Consider the following 21363-nt stretch of genomic DNA (forward strand, 5'->3'; position numbering starts at 1 on the left):
ATTACTCCGGGTGCAGACGCGTGCAGTGTAATGGTTATAAATGAATCTTCATCCAATGACGGCTCTGGTATTATACCATTCACATCTATGGTGACTTCGTTAGTCAAATGTGTTACTTTAAATAGGTCACTTTTTTCTGAAACAATGTTTTGGATAAGTAGGTATGTTATTATTCCAACCTTTACCAAGAATAAAATAAACATGTTTTTTATAATAAATTTATAAATACATGAAAAGAAAAATAATGATTACCTCCAGAGAGTGTGAAATCGACATCTCCACTGTATCCGTCACTTAAAATGATCTTCGGCATGACAAAACTTTTATTGGTAAAGTAATAGATTGATGAATAAGAAGGTTCTCCAAATTTTAAAGTTCTCTCGGGTACTAAACAAATCAGTAACAATTAGCTATTTTATAATGTCAAGTTCCATCTACATAATATAAGTACATACCTAAACATTGTTATATTTGTGATATAGTTTAACAATGAATTTCAGCAATAATTAAGCAATAAGCATTTATTCGTATGTAATATGTAGGAACGTTCAAATTGCAGAACAGGAAGTCAATGTCAAATTTCATCTACATAATAATATATTATAAATAGACAATGTTATATTTCTGATGTAATTTAACAATAAATTTTAGCAATAACTAAGCAATTAGCATATTTTCGTAATATGTAGGAATGTGAAAATCGCAGAACAGGAAGGAATTAATGAAAGCTGTATGTAAACTTACTCATGTCTTTTTTCAGTGAAACAGTCACAACTGTTGTAGCATTATTTATTACTCCTGGTGCAGACGCGTGCAGTGTAACGGCTATAAATGAATCTTCATCTAATGACGGCTCTGGTATTATACTATTCACATCTATGGTGACTTCTTTATCTAAATGTGTTACTTTAAATAGGTCACTATTTTCTGAAACAGAATGTTTTGTAATAGTAGGTAGGTATTTTATTACAAATTCCAAACTTTGCCAACATATTAATACTTATCAGAAAAATAATGATTACCTCCAGAGAGTGTGAAAGTGACATCTGCACTGTATCCGTCACTTAAAATGATCTTCGGCATGACAAAACTTTTATTGGTAAAGTAATAGATTGATGAATAAGAAGGTTCTTCGAATTTTAAAGTTCTCTCGGGTACTAAAAAGATCAGTAGCAATAAAATTAGCTGTTTTATAATGTCAAATTTCATCTACAAAATATATTAATTACATACCTAAATATTGTTATATTTGAGGCGCAGAGTTACAAAACCCGCTCTGGGCGATTTTTCAAAAAAAATAGTTATGAATGTACGCAGGGGCTCATTCGTAAGATCTATCTTCTGTTCTAGGTGAGAGTTTTAAATTCCTCTCTGTTTCTTCAAAAAATCAAAATAGATATTGAGGTGACGGTCTAAACCCGCTCTGAAAATAAATTTGTTCTGCTAAAACCCTCTCTGCGTAACCGGCCAATCAGACGCCGCGATTTAAATAATGACTTCACGAATGCTTTAATCTCTGTACAAACCGTCAAAACGTTAAGTGAGGAAAGTCGTAATTTTGCTCTGACTATTTTACTATTTTTTATTTTTAATAAAGAATGTTTCCATAGTTAGTGTAACGGAATCTCAACTAGGACAATTAAGGAAGCGTTTGAGAAATCCAGCTGTGTGGAAATGTAACCTGTTACGCCAAGAAACATGTTTAAAAATTGACTGTATTTTGCTGTATTGTTATGAATAATCCAGTGGTATCTCATATTATTTTGTAGTTTCACGTGTTTTTTTTTTGTTGTCATTTATATTTAATATTCTGTATGGTATAATAAACTATCGTAAGAATCTCAAGTACACATTTATAACATTATTTGGTTTGTGTCAAAAATATAATTAAAGGAAAACTATTTTCTGTCGGGGAGATGCTTTTTATTTGATAATTTTTACTATACAAATGATAGATTTAGTAGGTAGGTTATGTTACATTAGGTTATTTTTTTTCATCTCCCCTGACAAAAAATGATATTCTTGTTTTCAACATAAAATTGTATCATTCGTTAATATGAATGATAATGAATTTTAATTCAATTATCTATGTTTATCAATATATCGTACTTGTAGATTAGTTGTAATAACGATACACAGTTAACAATGCTGTGCTATCTTGTGGAAATACCGTTATTTTTATAATACGTTTTTGTAATAAATTTCAGAAATCCCACGTTTACTTATTACCTATTTGTATATAAAAAGTAGACTTTTATTTGCCGGATTTGGTTTTCTGAATTTAATGCTATAAAATATCTAATATACCTAAGTAGATTATAATATATAATATTGCTTAAAAATATTATCATTTTATTTTTACATTTAATAAATCTTCTCTGAAGAAAAATTGAAAACATAATAAATTAAATTTTAATAATAAATATGACCATAAAAATATATATTACTAGCTGACCCGGCAAACGTTGTTCTGCCATATAAATTATTTCTAGTGAATATTGTGGTTGTTAAATAAAAAATAACGAATGTATCGTAAGTGTGTGGGGATGGGATCTATGACAGAAAGAGGAATAGAGCGCTGTAGACGATGACCGCCGATAAAAACAAAAAAACATCAACCATTCATTTTCTCAATTCAAAATGAGTAATGATGTTCATAATGAATGAATTACCTGTGACATAATCTTGTTGTTTAATGTTTATGCAATATCCGTCTTGTCCCTTCCAGAAAATTAGCGGATATTGGAGAGCGTCTTATGAACGGTGTGTGTCAGCGATGAACTCCAGATTATTGTTTCTTCTTCGAATCACGATTTCTCGCGTCGATGTGCGGTCGCCAACCATGATTCCAGCAATGTCGTCAACAACAGGTGCATTGAATCGACGCACGTGCTCTCCAGCTGGTGTTTTATCAGGATTGATGACAATAGCGTGATTGTCACTTTGCAATTCGTGCATGTGTGCTTTGAAGAATTTCAATAATTCATTGTGCTCATTCAACAGGGCGTCCAGTTCGCCGACGATGCGCCTGGCATTAGGCGAATTGAGGCTATTGTAGCCGCAACGTGCATCCACATGATTGATGTCCACACCGCCGCGCCCATGAAGTAGATTTGTAAAAATGTATGTGGTTCGTTTGGCATTGGCAGCAATGAGCCTACTTTGTGGTATACTTGGCCTTTGATTTTGAACGTAGAATGGAATTGTTGACCATTTGCCGCAGTATTGTGAACTATTTCTGTTGCTCCGGACGAAGTCATTTGGAAGCATGAATTGCATGTGCGATTGCACTTCAGGAACAGGTTTGAATCTGGAACCGTGCCGATGAGCAAGCCGTTCAATGGTTCTGGTGGTATCTCAATTTCTGGTAGTTGCACTTTTCCTGATGCGCAACACATCCCGGCTGACTCATGTTTGAATTTGAGCGCATGACAATGGGGGCATTCTTTGTCCATAGCACCAATGAACACTTTCGGATGAGCGGAATATTCAATATCTGGCTCGTACTCGAATGCGAGACGAAGGAACGAAGCGGGTGTAAATGTTCGATGTACTTGTTGGCGTTGCCGGTCATTTGCTCTGCGTGTGTTAACTACGAACCGGCGCGCTTGGCTCCGTTGTCGTTGTTGATTTCGTTTAGCTCGTGCCTCTTGTGATTGAGATGCACGCAATTGCGACATGCTTACACGCACGTTTTTGTTATCTTGTTGGATTTGTTCGTCTGTTTTTTCTGCTCTACTATTTCGCATGTTTGTTGCTTTATTCGTTCGACGGCTCAAATGGCCCCCCTTGCGTCTTGCTGGCATTGTGCACTGTAATACACGCACATAAAAATAGATAAATAAAATAAATCGTACAACATTTTGCACGCACTGCGTTGTGGTATGCCGAATGAAATGTCAAAATGACGCGACGCTTCTCTTGAATTCTTCTCGGACGTAGCGCCATCTGTCATTCAACAACATAAATAATTTCGTTCTGTTTGAAATACGAACGACGGTTAAATTTGTTCATACAAAAATAATAAAATCGCGAATAAAAAATGGGAGGGTGAGGGTAGGAGGGTGAAAATTTGGGGCTATAGGTATTTTTTATGCCGAATAATAAAAAAAAATACAAAAAAAAATTGTCAAAAAAATAAAAGAAAATTTTTCTGGATAGAGATACCCTAATCACCTAGGGGTATGAAATATACTTGTTGACCTATTCTCATACCTAACAAATATACATAAAAAAAATCATAAAAATCGGTCGAGCCATTTCGGAGGAGTTCGACCACAAACATCGTGACACGAGATTTTTATATATATAGAGATAATAAGATGGGGACGTAAACAAAATTCACATTTTATAACATTTTTCTTAAATTGTAGGTTTATCTTCTTTTTAATATTTTCAGATAAGTACACATTTATTAATTAATACAGTTGAAATTGTATATTATCAAAAAAATGTCTCAAATTGCAAGCTTCGTATTTATCCACTAGGTGCCTCTTTAAAAAAGGCTCAGTAAAGGCTTCACCTTAACAATGAATTTTAGCAATAATTAAGCAATTAGCATTTTTTCGTAATATTTAGGAATGTTCAAATTGCAGAACAGGAAGGAAATAATGAAATCTGTATATAAACTTACTCATATCTTTTTTCAATGAAACAGTCACAACTGTTGTAGCATTATTTATTACTCCGGGTGCAGACGCGTGCAGTGTAATGGCTATAAATGAATTTTCATCCAATGACGGCTCTGGTATTATACCATTCACATCCATGGTGACTTCTTTATCCACATGTGTAACTTTAAATAGGTCACTTTTGTCTGAAACACAATGCTTAGTATAAATAGGTAGGTTAGGATAGGTTAGGTTATTAGGTTGTTATTACATATTCCAAACTTTGTCAACAAAATACTTGAAAGAAAAATAATCATTACCTCCAGAGAGTGTGAAAGTGACATCTGCACTGTATCCGTCACTTAAAATGATCTTCGGCATGACAAAACTTTTGTTGCTAAAGTAATAGATTGATGAATAGGAAGGTTCTTCGAATTTTAGAGTTTTCTCGGGTACTAAAAAAATCAGTAACAATTTAGATATTAGTTTATACATAGCATTATACATCATAGGTGTTTTTTTGCTTAGATAGAACTTATGAAAGGGTTAAATGTCAAACCGAACTGATATTGTACTCAATTTCCAACATTTATGATCAGTATAGTCTGGCAAATCATCGTGAATAGAGTCACACTTGAACAACACTACTAAACTATCCAAATTTATTTTGTAAATCTGTCGTTATTTGATTTAGTGCAAAATTGCTTTGTTAAGAACGGTTTTGTTAATAAGCAAAATTGCTGCATATGGAGTGAAATCAATCCAGAAGAGACCTTACAGACTCCATTACATCCACAAAAATGGACCGTTTGGTGCGGTTTACATGCTGGTGGCATCATCGGACCTGATTTATTAAAAATAAGGCCGGAGATCATTATTGTCGATGATCAATGAAAAAATGGATGAAATTGTGCTGGAGAAGATGTGGTGTCAACAGAATGGAGCTACGTGGCATATGGTGATCGCAATCATCGACTTATTGAAATTAAAATTTGGCGGTTAGTTGATTTCGACAAATGGATCTGTCAATTGGCCTCCAAAGTCGTGCAATTTGATATCTCTGGATTATTTTCTGTGAGGCTATGTGAATTTACTGGTTTACGCTGATAAACCAGCAATAATTGACACCTTGAAAGCGAACATTGTTCGTGTTATTTGTGATAGTATAATATGAATACGTGTATTAAATAAGGCTCTAAGTACCAAAAAGTAGTATTGCCTGTAGTTACAAAATACCGAGTCATTGCAGTAAAATTTCATGAAGCAGAACTTTTGAAAAATGTAGTTTTACAGTGTGAAGCAATCACGGCAGCTTCTATAATTTTAGGTATTAAGAACTCGCAAGTGTCAACACACCATCGTCAGCTATGTTATATTGAATGCCGTTGACCACTGCAGTGTTACTTACACCATTATAAATAAAACACGCCAACGGACTTACAACGTCGACATGTTTAATTATTTTGCTGTATTTTATTGACTTGCTTGAGGCACTTAGACTATAGTTGAAGTTATAGGCGTTGGTATGTAGAACATTTTTCTATAAAAATGTCAGTTTTTATTTTTTTGGTACTTAGCGCCTTAATTAATACACGTATTCATATGGTCTGCAGTGCTCGAAAAAGTGGCCCGAAATTAGAAATCCAGAGTGCGCTTCGTCAAGAACAGCCACGGTAGCCATATATTATGCCCGATCATAATCGTTTTCAAATTTTAATAATGCATTGTTTTTTCGAATAAAAAAATTTGATTAAAATTTAATTTGTTGTGTTATTTTTTACAATTTCAAGTTCTATTGGGCTCAAAAAAACACCTTTATATTATGTACATAATATCATTATATTGTTACATGTAATATGTGATGTATTATAATGAATTTTAGCAATGAGTTAGCAATTAAAGCATGAATTTATAATTACCCATCTATTTGTAGGGTGAATGTGAAATCACTTCATTACATTTATTGATAGGTAAGTTATTGTAAAATAATATGTGTACATGTGTTGTATACACTCTCACACCCACTTCACAATGGTCCAAGTCAAGTAAATGTTGGTACCCTTTGATCCGTGTGGAAATATCGACACTATGTCGATAGACTACAAACTTTTACTGGCCAACGTGAATACATTCACAATAGTGAGCACCACGTGATCACAAACACTTGTCTGACTTGGGCCATTGTGTGATCCAGAATTATAGTGTTATCTATGTTCACCATTTTATTAATGATTTATGAAAATAATAGAGAAATGTTGATAGCGAATAAAATCAATTGAGAATGTTAACATTGAAGATAATTATGGACAATAATAAATTAGAGAATGAAAAGGTTTAAGCATGAAAAAAATGAAAAGCCATGTGTTGGTGTGATATAGAAATTAATTATAAAACCTGAGTAAATTAAAACCACACAAACACTGTGGTTTGAAATTTGCGATTTTCGCCTATGGATTACTGACCTTAAAATTATTTTCAGAATAATATTCTACTATGTAGTTATCAAAATCTTAATTAGCATGCTGAAGATTAAATAAGTACAAGTGACATAATAATTAATAATGATTTAGGAGACATTTTCACATCACCACATAGGTACCATAATATGTATGCGTGAAACAGGATTCAAATATGTATGTACCCGCTTTCTATGAAAAGATGTGAGCGTTTTAGTCGCAATATTTGAGTATACCCTATAAACATGGTGTATAAAATGTAATCATTATTTTCATAGTTTCATGACAACCATAATATATAATTTGAATGTTTCTCGGTGAGACTTCTTCTTCAAACAATAAACATAAAGAAATATAAATATTTTTCACGGAATAGTAATGAATAAAGGATCATTTATGTAGAATTTACAATCCCATGTTTTTAACTCTGAAGTCGATTTACTCAACTTGGTCACAAATTCACTTGTATTTGTTCACTCCTCAGTATCTGAATTTCTTATAAGTTATTAACAATAATAATTTCAATAAATCAAAATGAAAGCGGCCAGTTTAATGTCAGATTTTTAAAATTCAAATAACAAAAGAATAAAATAAATATATTTGGTATTTTTTTTCAATCTTCATCATTACAGGTCTTCAGTGGATACATAAGTAATAAAGGCGACAATATTTTTGCCAGCTTGTATAATCTTATTGACATTATATTTTAGTGAGCATGCGTTGCATGAAAATAATACGTGATCTATACTTTGCATTTAGATGCATTTGCAAGAGAAATTTGATACCTGTCTTTTAAAAAAGTGTCTTTTCTATATGAAAAGAATGCTGACTACTGGTATAAAACATAAATAATGTTACTGGTACCGAATAAGCATTCACCCCTCATATGCAGCGGTTAACATTTATTCAGTTTGGCCAGTAAACTCCACCTTTACAAGAGACATTCTCATACACCACATAGCTCTCTCTGCATAGAAGATGATGGCATGGAGGAAAAATAGAGGAAAACCAACGCAGGCTCTGCACATTGGTGAGTGCCGAAAAGCTGAGAGATGAGAGAAAACCAGCAGTAGCAGCATAAAGCAGAATCATTCAGTTTATGATCCCAATGGATAATTCTGTGTATGGCAGCAATACATTGATAACTCAAAATCATGCGATGTAGTGAAACAATAGAAGTAGACATTTCGATATTTCTATTTGGCAGATATCCCACACAAAGGTTCTGTCCTGTACATCGATGATTTTTGACATATCAATATATCCATGCATGATAATTTGTTTTACCTAAAAATTGATGTCTTCGATGCATACTTAACTAGCTACGTAATTTTTAATGCATTCAACCAGTACCTACAAACTAGTATGGTATGATAATAGAATAATGGTAAAGCTAAATAGTAGGAATAAAATGGTTGAAGTAAGCTTGAATGGTTGTAATATCTACAAACTTGATAGTGAAAGAGAATAGGTATTGAAAGTATGTATAGCAAAAGCCATGCCCCCACATCCTGAAGCGGGCCCCAGGCCAGGATGTTTGGCAGGCCCCTACCTACCGCTGAAGTTAAAAGCAGTGTTATGGCCTATAGTAGTGTTCCGTAAATAGTATTCTGCGGAACCCCAGGATTCCCCAAGGTAAAATTAAGGGCATTCAGTGTATTTTTAGCGATTTTTGTATTGTTAAATAAATCCACTAGAATTTTATTATATTATGAAGCACTGATAGCGACCCCTTTTTGTGGTAGCCAAGTAACATGCGACCTTTCGCAAATTTTAATAAATAGCCATTTTCATTAGTCAGAAAACAAACTAAAAATAGTTATAAATTAAAATTCTACAAGTGAATTATCATTCAATTATAATCCACCGCAAAGCCGCATATTTTGAAATGTTAACACTTATAAAATTAAATAGCGACGCAGGCAACTATTTTTTGTATTAGAGAAAATTTATGGTGTGTGTTTATTCCACTTAACTGTTCAACCCACCACGCTGGCCCTCAGGCTAGAGCCTTGTCAGCCCCCCCCCTTGTGGGGGCTATGCCAAAAGCAGTCAAATCTATTTATGTGAATGAAACAAGTTTGTATTAGATGTTTGCCTGTACTCACCTTAATGAAGATGGTAATCATCAATAATAAGAATTTTAAACGCCAGTTCATATTCTTGAGTTAGACATGACACAAAGATTCATGCAACGTGTTATCGGGTGCCATAAAATGGGAGCACTTTCAAATATTAATTTCATACAAAATAAATTATTCAACAATAATAATATGATAACATACCAAAGTGATCAGACTACATGCGAGGGTTATTTTGATCTTTTGTATTCAACACTCGATGGCGATTCCGGAATGTATGCTACAAACGCGTTAACACACTCTACAATTCCGTGCGCTCAAGGCCGGCCATAGAAAAAGAACATGTTATTGTATATATGCTTTACTTTACACTCATTTTACTAGCGCCGGTCGATTGTTTTAAATAATTTAAAATATTGTACGCACACTGCCATCTCTTGGAATAATGCTGAAATACTTAACCGTCTTTATGATATTATACTATTAATATATTTAAAAAAAGATATGTTTATACGGTTTTATGTTTTCATAGAAATTTGCGGCCTGCCGGGTACTGCCATGCTAATACCTCTCGGCATTTAATGCGTCATTTGTTTTTACTACCAAATAATTTTTGTGATTTATCTAACTATTCTAAATAATAATGATACAATGTATATAATAATATATTACTATTTTATTATGTTTGTGACACTAATGCAAGTCGTTTTTATCTCAGCGCTCTGACAAATACAAGTATAAAATGTTGTCACAAACATATCTGCAATGTGAAATTATTACTTACAACTAATTTAATCATTACCCATAATATAAAATCTTTTTCCACTTCTGACTGTATCTGTTAAAGGGTTTTATTTGCTATCTATGGTACATACATACTGCTGTAAGTATATAATAAACACTAAAAAGAAAAATAAGTATCGAAAGGTAACTCAAATAGAAATTATTTATCTTATTTTATCTTCAGGTTTCTGTAAATTTTTACATATTATAAAAGTGATAAAATCAATCAAGATAATATTATTTATAACATTATTTTTAGGCTTATGTTAATCTAAAGAAAAAGGGATGCACTTCAACACAAATATAAATACATCTCGGTGAACATTCTCAATTGACATTATTAATTATCTTATGTAAAATTAAAACAAAACTGTTAAATTCGGCAGACGAAGTTTGTAAGTTTGTAAGTAAATAAAAATAAAAAGTAAGGACAAAATAATCTCAACGCTGCCGAACCACAAGTTTTGGTCATACTGTTAAGCCATGTATTTTCTAGGGAACAAATGGAGCAACATGTCGCGGCACATCTACGTCGATGTTTCGGGAACAATGTCGCGGAACATTTTGCTTGTACACACCGGGACTCACACCAGTTGTCGCAGAAATGTCGCCGAGGAGGTTGTGTTGGATAACAGGTAGTTTATCAAAATGTAAGAGAAAGAAAAGGTGGTGAGTGCGGAACTACTTACTATATAGAGAAAGAAGAGTGAATATTCAAGTGACTCATGTTGAGCGACATGTAGCGCACCCGTCTACACTTGCCAACGTCTGACACGTGATAGACGCATGGCTCGTGCGCTCGGTGGCGAAGCGACATCATGCAACATGACGCGCGTAACGTAGACTCTATGTTGCGCGTCATGTTGAAGAACATTTTGTCCCATAGTGAATACGAGGCTTTACTATTAGAATGTTATATATAATGTTACAGTACAACCTTTTTATTTTGGCTGATATGCCATAGCGGACACCAAGGAAACTATAAATTCCCCAACCCACACTTTCATTTTCATTCATATGTCCCTGTTCATGTCCTTTCACACTATGTACATAGCTATAATCTATGTGCTATGGTGCCAGCCAAAAAAAATTCAGTGGTAGAAAGAAAAAGTATTGAGACTTTAGTATCGTATCGGAAGAAAAGTATAGTAAGTATGCCAAAGTATTGAAACATTTTAAAATAAAATTACAAAAATGCAATATTTTCTTGTAAAACCATAATCATTATACCAATAATACAAAATTTATGTGGTCATATTACATAACTATTTCACAAAATTTGAGGCTTAAAATATAAATTAAGTACAAATAACATTCTAATCTCAACCCTATTCAAAAATAGTTTTTGACTGACCACATGCAAAATTTATGACTCAAAATAACTGCCAAATCATTAACAGTGTATTTATTGATCCATATAAATATTTATTGAAGAATGACGAATAAATAATATTAAAACAAAACAGTTTTTTGTTCATTTACATATTATTGCTCCATCCATACAATGTTAATACAGTAAAGAATAATAAATATATGGTGATAATTTCTGATATGCATACTACCTTTTGGGAAATATACATGTATAGCTGCTGCTCCTCCAGATGTGTCCTCTTTATCAGCAATCAACTTAAATAGCAAGAAATTCTTACTTTGTACAATATCTTCGGGGATGTTTCCTTCCTTTAAGGAAATGACAATTTTATCTTTATCATTATTTACTTTAAAATAATTAGAGTTTTCTGAAAGCAAAAAGTTAATAAACGGTTAATTAAAGAAATTAAAAATTGTTCATTATTACATGGTATTTTGCTTATTAAAAACAAAAAAATAAGGGAAGTGGGTTACAGGTGTGGCTGAAAGAAGGTACAATATTTCTCGAGTGTGGAAAAATATGGAATAGGTAAATGTTAAAGAATATGTTATTTTAAATACAGTGGAACTTGGTTATTACGATCACGGAAATAGCGAGATCTCGGATGTAATGAGGAAACATTCGCTGACATTTTAGTTTATGATTTTCTCCATACATTTATTCACTTTTATAACGAGCTACTTCTCGGGTATACCGAGCAAAACTGTTAATGTGTCGATCATTTAAAAACAACATTTCCGACCCTAAGCAATAAAATCCGACCAAGCAGTTAACTTTATGATTACGTTTATGACACTAGTTAAGTGTCTAAGTACCTAATTGTTGTTTTCGCCGACAACATTGAAAAAGTATCCACGCATATGGTTGAAATTGCATGTAAAAAATCTAAGCTTTGTAAGTCAGTAGGTACCTACCAGCGCCGGCGGCTCAGCACTTCATTACAATAAACAACTTATTTTATAATTTATGAATGCCTTGCTTGTTTAGGGGATTTTTACGATGGTTTTCAGATATTTTATGTTCTATGCTTAAATAAAATGTGGCGCGAAAAATGTTATATAACGAGTAATGCTGATAACGAGCAAATTCAGTCGGTCCCATCAATCTCGTAATAACCAAGTTCGACTGTAATTACATCTATATCATAATATTATGCTATAAATGATAAAGTTTTTCACCTGAATGAAATGCACACTTTGGTAATATTAAATTTGAGAACACTCAGTGGCTTTGTATTTTTCACATTGCATAACCTGACCATCATTAAACCATAAACCAGAACTGGCTCAAAGCCTTGGTCTATGTTGACTGCATTTTTATCTTTATGTTCTGTGAGTGGAGCATATTAGTCTCTATAATAGAGTGGAGGTTATATTAAAACTTTTTTAGAGGAATTGTTGTTGCAATTGTGTTGCAATCAAATATAGGTACATACACTGAAAAAACAATGATTTGGATCCACAGTTCCAGAGGTGGACACTACATTGGTGTACGATAATTAATATGTATAACATGACCCGGACCGAGTGTCATGAAGGCGGAAAATTAAGGAGACCGTGGTTCGATCCGAAGAAGATTATAATAAATAAATAGTTCAGTTAGTTGTTTACTTACCGCCAGTTATTTTAAATGTGACATTTTTGTCATAACCCTTCGACAAAGTTATTTCACTATCAAACTTCAATTTTCCACCTTCATAGGTGGCTGTGTAAAATATTTGATCAAATACTGGCGTCACTGGGAGTGCAGTAGTGGGGTCTGATTTCAAAATAACAGTAGCATTTGATGTTAGCCTAGGGTCACCGGTCTCATCCACGTCCTATAAAGGTTAATTTTATTACTTACATTGAGAGATTATTTATAAAATATGTCATCAATGAATTATTGTGATTGAATGGATAAAATTCACTTTAGCTGTGCTTAGAATTTGATTGCCTTTTTAACTAAGTGAACGCCATTCTTATCCGGTGTGATACAAGCCGAGCCGGTAATTTCTGTTATGTAGCTACCATGTTCATAATAAATGTCAATGCATTATTTTTACAAAAATTGTTTGTAAGCCATTTTAAAATAGGTCGAAGTAGAGAGATTAGTTGATACCATAGACAATGTGAATGTCCTTGATCTTTAAATTAATAAAGCCTGAGCATAACTTTTTGCACAAGCAACGAGTGGTCCACTTTTCAGCTGTCAAAATCAGATTCCAGATTGCTTGACATATTGATTCGTCCTTTCTCGTTTCAAATTGAATTATAAAAAATTCTCACATCAAATATATGAACTATCAGTGTTATTTATAATAATAATATACATTCAGACTTGTCCTTCACACAAAAACCGGTGGTAATGTCGATTTCCAAAAAATATGTAGCATTGATCTATACATTACATTAAATTTGTAGAAGGTGTATTAATGCGAGTGTATTGTTTATTATTTAACTCATCTATAAGTGAACATGAGAGACGCGTCAGTATGAGCACTCTATAGACAATACAGGCAATGACAAAGTCATCTATAGACAACGGGAGGGGCGGAAAGGTAGGACCAGTCGTGAATGTATCGGCTTTCTCTTCAGTCGGCAATGTCTTGACCAAAAATGTGTAAATGCACAGCTGAAATTTGAACGGAGGACCTTTTTCATAATGGATTACTGTTCAAATTAGATAGTAGGTACCATCAGAATGGATTGTGGAAATATTTTGATTTTGTAATAATATTCTACCAAGAGATATTCGTGTCCGGATTTTTTACGTATGCAGTTCGCGGTATTACACTTCAGCGTGAAATGTTATATCGGAAATATATGGTCGTATATTAACACTCCCGTTGCCACGATGGTCTCGCAGTTTAGAAATGACCTTAAATCATAGATACCCCACTTATTATTATGTATATAAACGTCTACTTTTAGCTATTTGTAGATAAAATATTTAGGCATAAAAAGAAAAATATATAGGTGGTTGAATTGAATGTTTTATATGTAAAATTAATCATTTTTCGAAAGTCTAATCAATATTTTGATAAGACAGTGATAGGGCTATCTAGAAAGATATACGTTAGAGAAACGCGCATAATAGTAATGTAAACATGAGACACTATTTTAAAATGTCATTTGTTAGTCAGAGATAGAAATGTATGTCTTTGTTCAACATAATTCTGTGAATAATGCAATCAGTTATAGCCTCCCATAATATATCGAACCTTGAAGTATACATTGTTCAAATACATCTGACGATAAACGCCAAAGCAACCCTTAACGCAATGTTATTAGTGTTCATTTTACCGTGTTAACTTCGCTACATGTGGCGTTTATTCATAAACAATTAACGAAAAGGATCCAATGCTATTGACCATTGTCTAGTCAAGTCATAAAACCTTTTTTCCCGGATTTAGAATACAGACCCTTGCTACAAGGTTTGTAAAGATTACATCAGTTTGTGGGACATAGGCAATTGAAAAAAATTCTCGAGCGGGCTAAATAAAAACAGCACAGCATGTGGCGTGGCGTATTCACATGTTCTACATGTTTATACTATTATCATATTAGGCAATGCAATATGTTAAATATTGGCAAGGGTAATATTATTTCATTCTGTTTTAGAATTTTAGGAAAATAATACAATGCGATAAATTTCATAATATTGATGTACCTACCCATTCAAATGTTGTATTCAAACCCAAATATTAAACCCGTTTAAATAAATACCCTGCATTGAAATCAGACAGCTACAGAAAATGTAGGTATGTTCTAATGACTAGCATCAATAATAATATATTTGTATCTATAGTTAACTGTAGCTTTGTAAATTGCGGTGCGGTGCGGTTAATACGATATTCTAAAATATCCTTTTTTTGACGATATTACTAATACCTACCTATATTAGTTTTTTTTAATTATAAAAGATTATAAATGAGACATTATTTTGTTGGTCCATGGTTGAACCGTAATAAATTGTATTGTCGTCGTAAATCACTAATAATAGCTTTCATCCGAAAATAATAATGAGTCAGCAAATGCAATTTAAGTGCAACTAGGTAGTACATGTGGAGTTTCTTTTGTTTATGAAGTAGACACATAGTTGCAAAAAATATTTTATAGTGTTTGCAGCATTTTTATTTTTTAATTTTACAAGTACCAATAATAAAATTATAAAGTAGGTACCTACTTACATACCTAATATGTAAATAAATAATCATAGTGAACCTGTTGTGTTTACATGATATTGTGTTATAATATTATATATTATTATTAACTATATATAATAATATGTCCATAATATCGGTGGATTGTATGTAGGTACAAGAAATTCATATTAAGATTACTGAATCATTCTAATTTCATAAGTACTTACCAAATAATATTATTATATAAATAAATATTATCATACTCAATCTGATGTAGGTATATACATAATAATATACTATTATATTATTTCTCAGTGGTGAAGTGTGGAGGTAGACTGTTAAGATCCGACATAAATAGTGCATTGTGAGTCATACGTACCTATTTGTTTTTATTGAACTAATACTACAATAATTTACATAATATGGTGTTATATAGTTTTTAAAAATCAGATAAACCCAGGCCGAAATAAAACCATAATAGTTTCGGTACGCTTTGGGCAATCCTACAATTTTGTGCACACTTTTTCATTCATACTTCTCTTTTCGTTAAATATAAAATACATATTATTATTACACGTCATGTTGTTGGTATTTTTTAACTCTTCAAGTGAAGCGCCTAGTTTCAGAAGCCCTAAAAAGGTTTTCATAAAATTTTGAGTTTGATATATATTTAGATATATGTTTTTGTCCACTATATATTGGACAAAATGTAAGCAATAAAACTTAATGTGTTCATTAAAATATATCGAAGCCAATACTATTTCATAATATGCTAGGTATCTATTATTTTATGTGGCGAACGTAATAACGAACGCCTGCACACGTGTTATTCTACCTTACAACACCCTCGTCCGCTTCGGATGAATTAGCCATCCCCACTCTCCGTGAAATGACAGCGTGTGTTCGTTGTTCCATTTAAAACAGATCGAGACACACCGTGGTTTGGTTATGACGTACATTTATCGATGTCCGATTATTATACACGATTATAAGATAATTGCATGTGATATACACAGAATAACATGTTAAACGATGACTAAATAGTATTTAAAAACATACTTTACCTTTTGAAGCAATCAATTAGCTTTTAAAATGCCTTAAAATGCCAAATTTCTAGCGGGACACTGAGTGGACGGCATGGGAACGGGCGTAATTTTTTTACCATGGTAAGGGAAAGGTTAAAGACCGTCCATCCTCTTTGGGTCGTATCGTACTGAGATAAAATTCATGTTTAAATAAAACACAGTTCTTTTCGGTTTACAGGAAGCCAGCGGCAATTTTTTTTTGAAAATAGTTGATATACTGGATTATTTCTTAGGTTAGGTTAGGTTTTCATTGTTGAATTCATGAATTTTGCCAAAATCGGCAATGAAAATGCTCCACGAACAACGCGTAATTTTTTCATCTCTTTCCGATAAGAAAGCTCACGGCGAACGGTAATGCTACGGTGAAATGTAATACGTACACTTTACATGTAACCAAAGTTATTGTGGAATAGTATCCGCTTGTTATTCAATGTGCGTTTGATTTAGACCATGGATGCGATAGGTTGGACAAATAACCATTCTTTATAAAAAGATATTTGTTTATATTAATAGTCTCCACCCTGTGAAGCTGCATTACGTACAGTCCTACAAACATATCTAAAGAACGGTAAAAAATGAAACTACGAACTACCATATGGATGCCATTTTGAAATCATCATTCGAATGTCAGATTCTGTCCAGTTGCGAGTCTTGATTGGGTAGTTTTCGATAGTGGCAACCCCGTTTATTCTTTAGATAAGGTTGTAGGTCTGTACCTACCGCGTATATGTGAAAATGGTAAATGATTATTTTAATGTTATAGGAAATGTAACAAAATTATATTATTATTACCGTAGCATAGATCATAATTTCAATTGGTTTATCGATACTCATGATGGCTTTTTTGGTTTTAATCTCTGCATAGTGATTCTTCTTTGTGCTGTCTACCTTAAGGTATGAGATTTCTAAGTATTCATTAGGATCTATGGCAAAGTCAATTCTTTTGTTGGTGATATCGATGTCCCGTACAATTACTTCTTGACTCTGAGTGATGGGTACATTTGGACCTGTCGGAGTGTAAATAGTAAACTCATAACGGGTTTTCATGAATTCAGGTGCATGATTGTTGGTATCTTGAATTGTATGTTTCACTACCTGAAATAATAAAAATAAACTTACCAGGGCATTGAAAAATAAATTTAGTTTTTATTACAAAAAATGTACAAATTGGTTTGGCATAATGTGTATAATTTGTAAATAAGTGTTCTTTTGCCTTTTCAAGAATGTTCATTTTCATTGAACTGACAATGTTTTTCTTTACTGAGACATTATTTTAATTTGTATAAAAAACAACACATTCACTGCTGACCAGATAATTACTACATTTAAATATCATGTTAATTATATCTAATGGCCAACTAATCCAAACGCGCCTGTTGCGCTGTCAGCACTAAATGAGTTTATATTTTCCATTTTAGTATATTTTCAAATTAGGATAATATGTTCATACTTTATTACAATAAATATATTATATTGTAATATATATGTTTTTTGAAACAGTGGCCTCAATATTAGTTAATTGACATCTACACATGAATACGTGTATTAATTAAGGCTCTAAGTACCAAAAACAAAAAAACTGACATTTTTATAGAAAAGTGTTCTACATACTAACGCCAATAACTTCGGCTATGGTCTAAGTGCCTCAAGCAAGTCAAAAAAATACAGCAAAATATTTAAACCTGTTGACGTTGTAAGTCCGTTGGCCTATTTTATTTATAATTGTGTAAATAGCACTACAGTGGTCAACTTCATTCAATATAAAATGGCTGACGATGGTGTGTTGACACTTGCGACTTCCTAATACCTAAAATTATAGAAGCTGCCGTGATTGCTTCACACTGTAAAACCACATTTTTCAAAAGGTCTGCTTCATGAAATTTTACTGCAATGACTCGGTATTTTGTATCTACAGGCAATACTACTTTTTGGTACTTAGAGCCTTAATTAATACACGTATTCACATTATGTTATTCGATTTTATTTGTATATTAATATTATAAGTAAGTGTATACCAGCTGTCTTCTTTCCAGTAAACATTCAAACATAAGTGTCATAGATATAGTCTTTGATGTTTCATATTCTTCGTAATCATCAAAGGTGGGCAATAAAGTTATTATCAATTCTCCCTTCTTCAATTCAGCTGTTATATATGGTTTGTCACTATTGAGTTCGTTTTCTGCGTATTGAATAGTTAATTCTAAAAACATCAAATATTCGTTAGTATTGGAAACAAAAAAAAAAATAATAGGAGATAAGGTTAGAGGCGCTTCAGGTAACTCGGATATATTGTAATGACGGTTACCGTCCTACTGTCGAACAAGATCTTCTTGTCAACGTGTTAAAACTGTGAACTAATAATAATAAGCCCCTCCTGTTTTTAACTGCACTTAGACTGCAACGATTTCCGGTTATTGACGAGTAGTCCACGTGTTAAAACTGTGAACTAACAAGCGCCTCCTATTTAGTTAATCGCACTTCGACTCCAGCGACTTCCGGTTATTGCCTAGATCTTCTTGTCGGACGGTAGAGTATGACGCTCATCTCTCATGTGGCACAGCCCCACGGATTTCATATTCATTGTCGACCCTCGCTCATTATGTAGCAGCGATGCAATAGTCTGTTGATATGACCTTTGCTTGGCCTATGCTCCAAGGTCGGATTATGATGGATTCAAATAAGTAAGTAGGTATCTATACAAAAATGAAAAAAGTATGTATGTGGTGAGTACACACAGCAGAAGTGAAACTTTTTGGCCTGCTCTCCATTCTCGGACAGGTAGATATACGAACACAGGTATAAGCTATAGTAAATTGTAGTAGGTAGGTAACTTATATTTTACTAGTACTTAAACGTAAGCTCTTAATTAGTATATTGATTCAAAATAAAATATTTAATAAAAAACTAGTTTTTAAATTTTCCAAAAGATTTCAATTCAATATAGATAATTTTCTTCAATCATTTAACGTATTTACCATCCAAATACTTTTAAAATTCAATAGACAGGTAATTATAATTAATTAGTTTGTGTATAGAATACCATTTTTCTTCTTATTATAGACATAGAAAATTATTATTCACCCGAGAGCCGGAATGGTGTAATCGGCAATGTGCGCGTTTGTTAATCGAAAGGTCTATGAATCGATCACACCTGCTGCCTTTGATTTTTATTTTGTTTATCGACGACTTCTTGTCATAACTCAGTGGAATCATTCTCTCGAAAATTTTCGTGCAAAGCGCTAAAGAGTTTCACTTTAAAAATGGTAGAAACTAATACAATAAAATAAAATAAATATTAATACAGTTTCACTAACCTCTTATATTTTTCACAGGTTTTCTAAAAGTTTCTCCCCTCGCTGTATCCATTATTTTAATACTATAACTAGTCGACCAGTCAATATTTTGAACTCCTTCGATCTCACAGTTTCCCGTTTGACCTATGCGTAAAAAACAAATTTAACAGTTACTATTGAAAAATACATAATTAGTATATAAGTAAGGTGAGTCGGGGTAAGTGTGACTTTGGGGTAAGTGTAGCTACTAAGATATCTCAGTATCTACTACAAATTGGATGATGCCATCTATGGAAAGGTGATAGCAAAATCACCGATTTATAAAAATAATCAGAAATGGTGTCGATACCATGTTTTTTGAGGTGACTACATGGAATTTTCTCCAGACGACATTTTGAAGTCGACGAGTGAGATGGTAGCTGTTACTAAAATATTTTTTTAAACATGGAAATCTGCACATTGTGGTTGTAAAAATTGGTGAGTATATGTGTTTTGATACGCTGCTTCACGTGGTGTTATCGTTTTACTGAATTATAAGCATTTGAAACCTTTAATCAAGTAGACACACTTCCCCCACGAAAGTAAACACGTGGGGTAAGTGTGCCTTTGTATTGTGTCACACTTCCCCCATATATTTTGTATGAATTTGCAAAGTCAATATTTTAACTAGTGATGGGACATGACGCATTATTTATATCGATCGAAGTATCGAAGATCGAACATGTTCGTAATTGAAATAGAATGTTTATATGTAAGAATTTGTGTACCCGTATAACTTAGATAATTCGAAATCCAAGGGACTCTGAAAATTTGATTTCGAATTCGCAAAAATTGCTATAAATCGAATTTTCTGAAGAAGAAAAAAAATCGTCAATTTGTATGGGGACTGTTCGACTCAAAAATTTTCTTCTAAGCCTATAATTCTGGATTGCAAAGTTGTTCAATTACCAAATAAAGAAGTTTCCTGCAGAAAATATAGAAAAAACTTTGTTTGAAACACGTTTGCTGAATTCTATCAGTAGTAAGGCGCATATAAAGAATAAGAGAAAAATGGTTGCCCCAGGAGCAGAAGTGATTACATGTTATGATGTTATAGAGCGAATGAAAAATAATGTCCCAATAGAAAATAAAATAAAGCCATTGCAAGACAAAACTAACATGCAAAAGAAGGTATTGAAACCGATAAAAGTACACCAAAACAAAAAAAACACGAACCCATGTCATCAGAAGAAGATTTGTCATGGACATCAAGTGACGAAAGCGAAGATAATATGCAAGACTATATTAATAATTTTCTCGGCGATGAGGAAAACGATCCTTCAATTAATTGTCTGATCAGTTTGATGATACTGCAGTTGCGTCTAATTAAGAAATGTTAGAGATTGGAAAGTGGATTGTAGTACAATTTGCTACAAAAAAAAACTGTGAAACATTTTGTCGGAGTTATAATAAAACTTGAGCAAGATGACAGAATTCTGACAAAGTTTGCTCGAAAACTTAAGACGATTAAAAAAGAAAACGAAATTATGTTTTCATTTCCAAGAGTAGAAGACATTT

At 32.8% G+C, this 21363-nt stretch overlaps 1 protein-coding gene across 1 annotated transcript; it reads right to left on the reverse strand.

The window, feature by feature from the left end:
- Nucleotides 1-10196: 10196 nt before the first annotated feature.
- On the reverse strand, nt 10197-17744 carry LOC147068178 (uncharacterized). The gene is made up of 6 exons (XM_085952607.1): nt 17727-17744; nt 17306-17608; nt 12917-13121; nt 12738-12781; nt 11493-11610; nt 10197-10201 (listed from the first exon to the last, which is right to left on the reverse strand). Exons 1-6 carry the CDS (start codon nt 17742-17744, stop codon nt 10197-10199), a joined length of 693 nt encoding a protein of 230 aa, XP_085808733.1.
- Nucleotides 17745-21363: the final 3619 nt, after the last annotated feature.

This window comes from Rhyacophila brunnea, unplaced genomic scaffold, assembly GCF_057557595.1.
Source record: "Rhyacophila brunnea isolate RB1 unplaced genomic scaffold, BYU_Rbru_1.0 scaffold_3, whole genome shotgun sequence".
Taxonomy (NCBI): domain Eukaryota; kingdom Metazoa; phylum Arthropoda; class Insecta; order Trichoptera; family Rhyacophilidae; genus Rhyacophila; species Rhyacophila brunnea.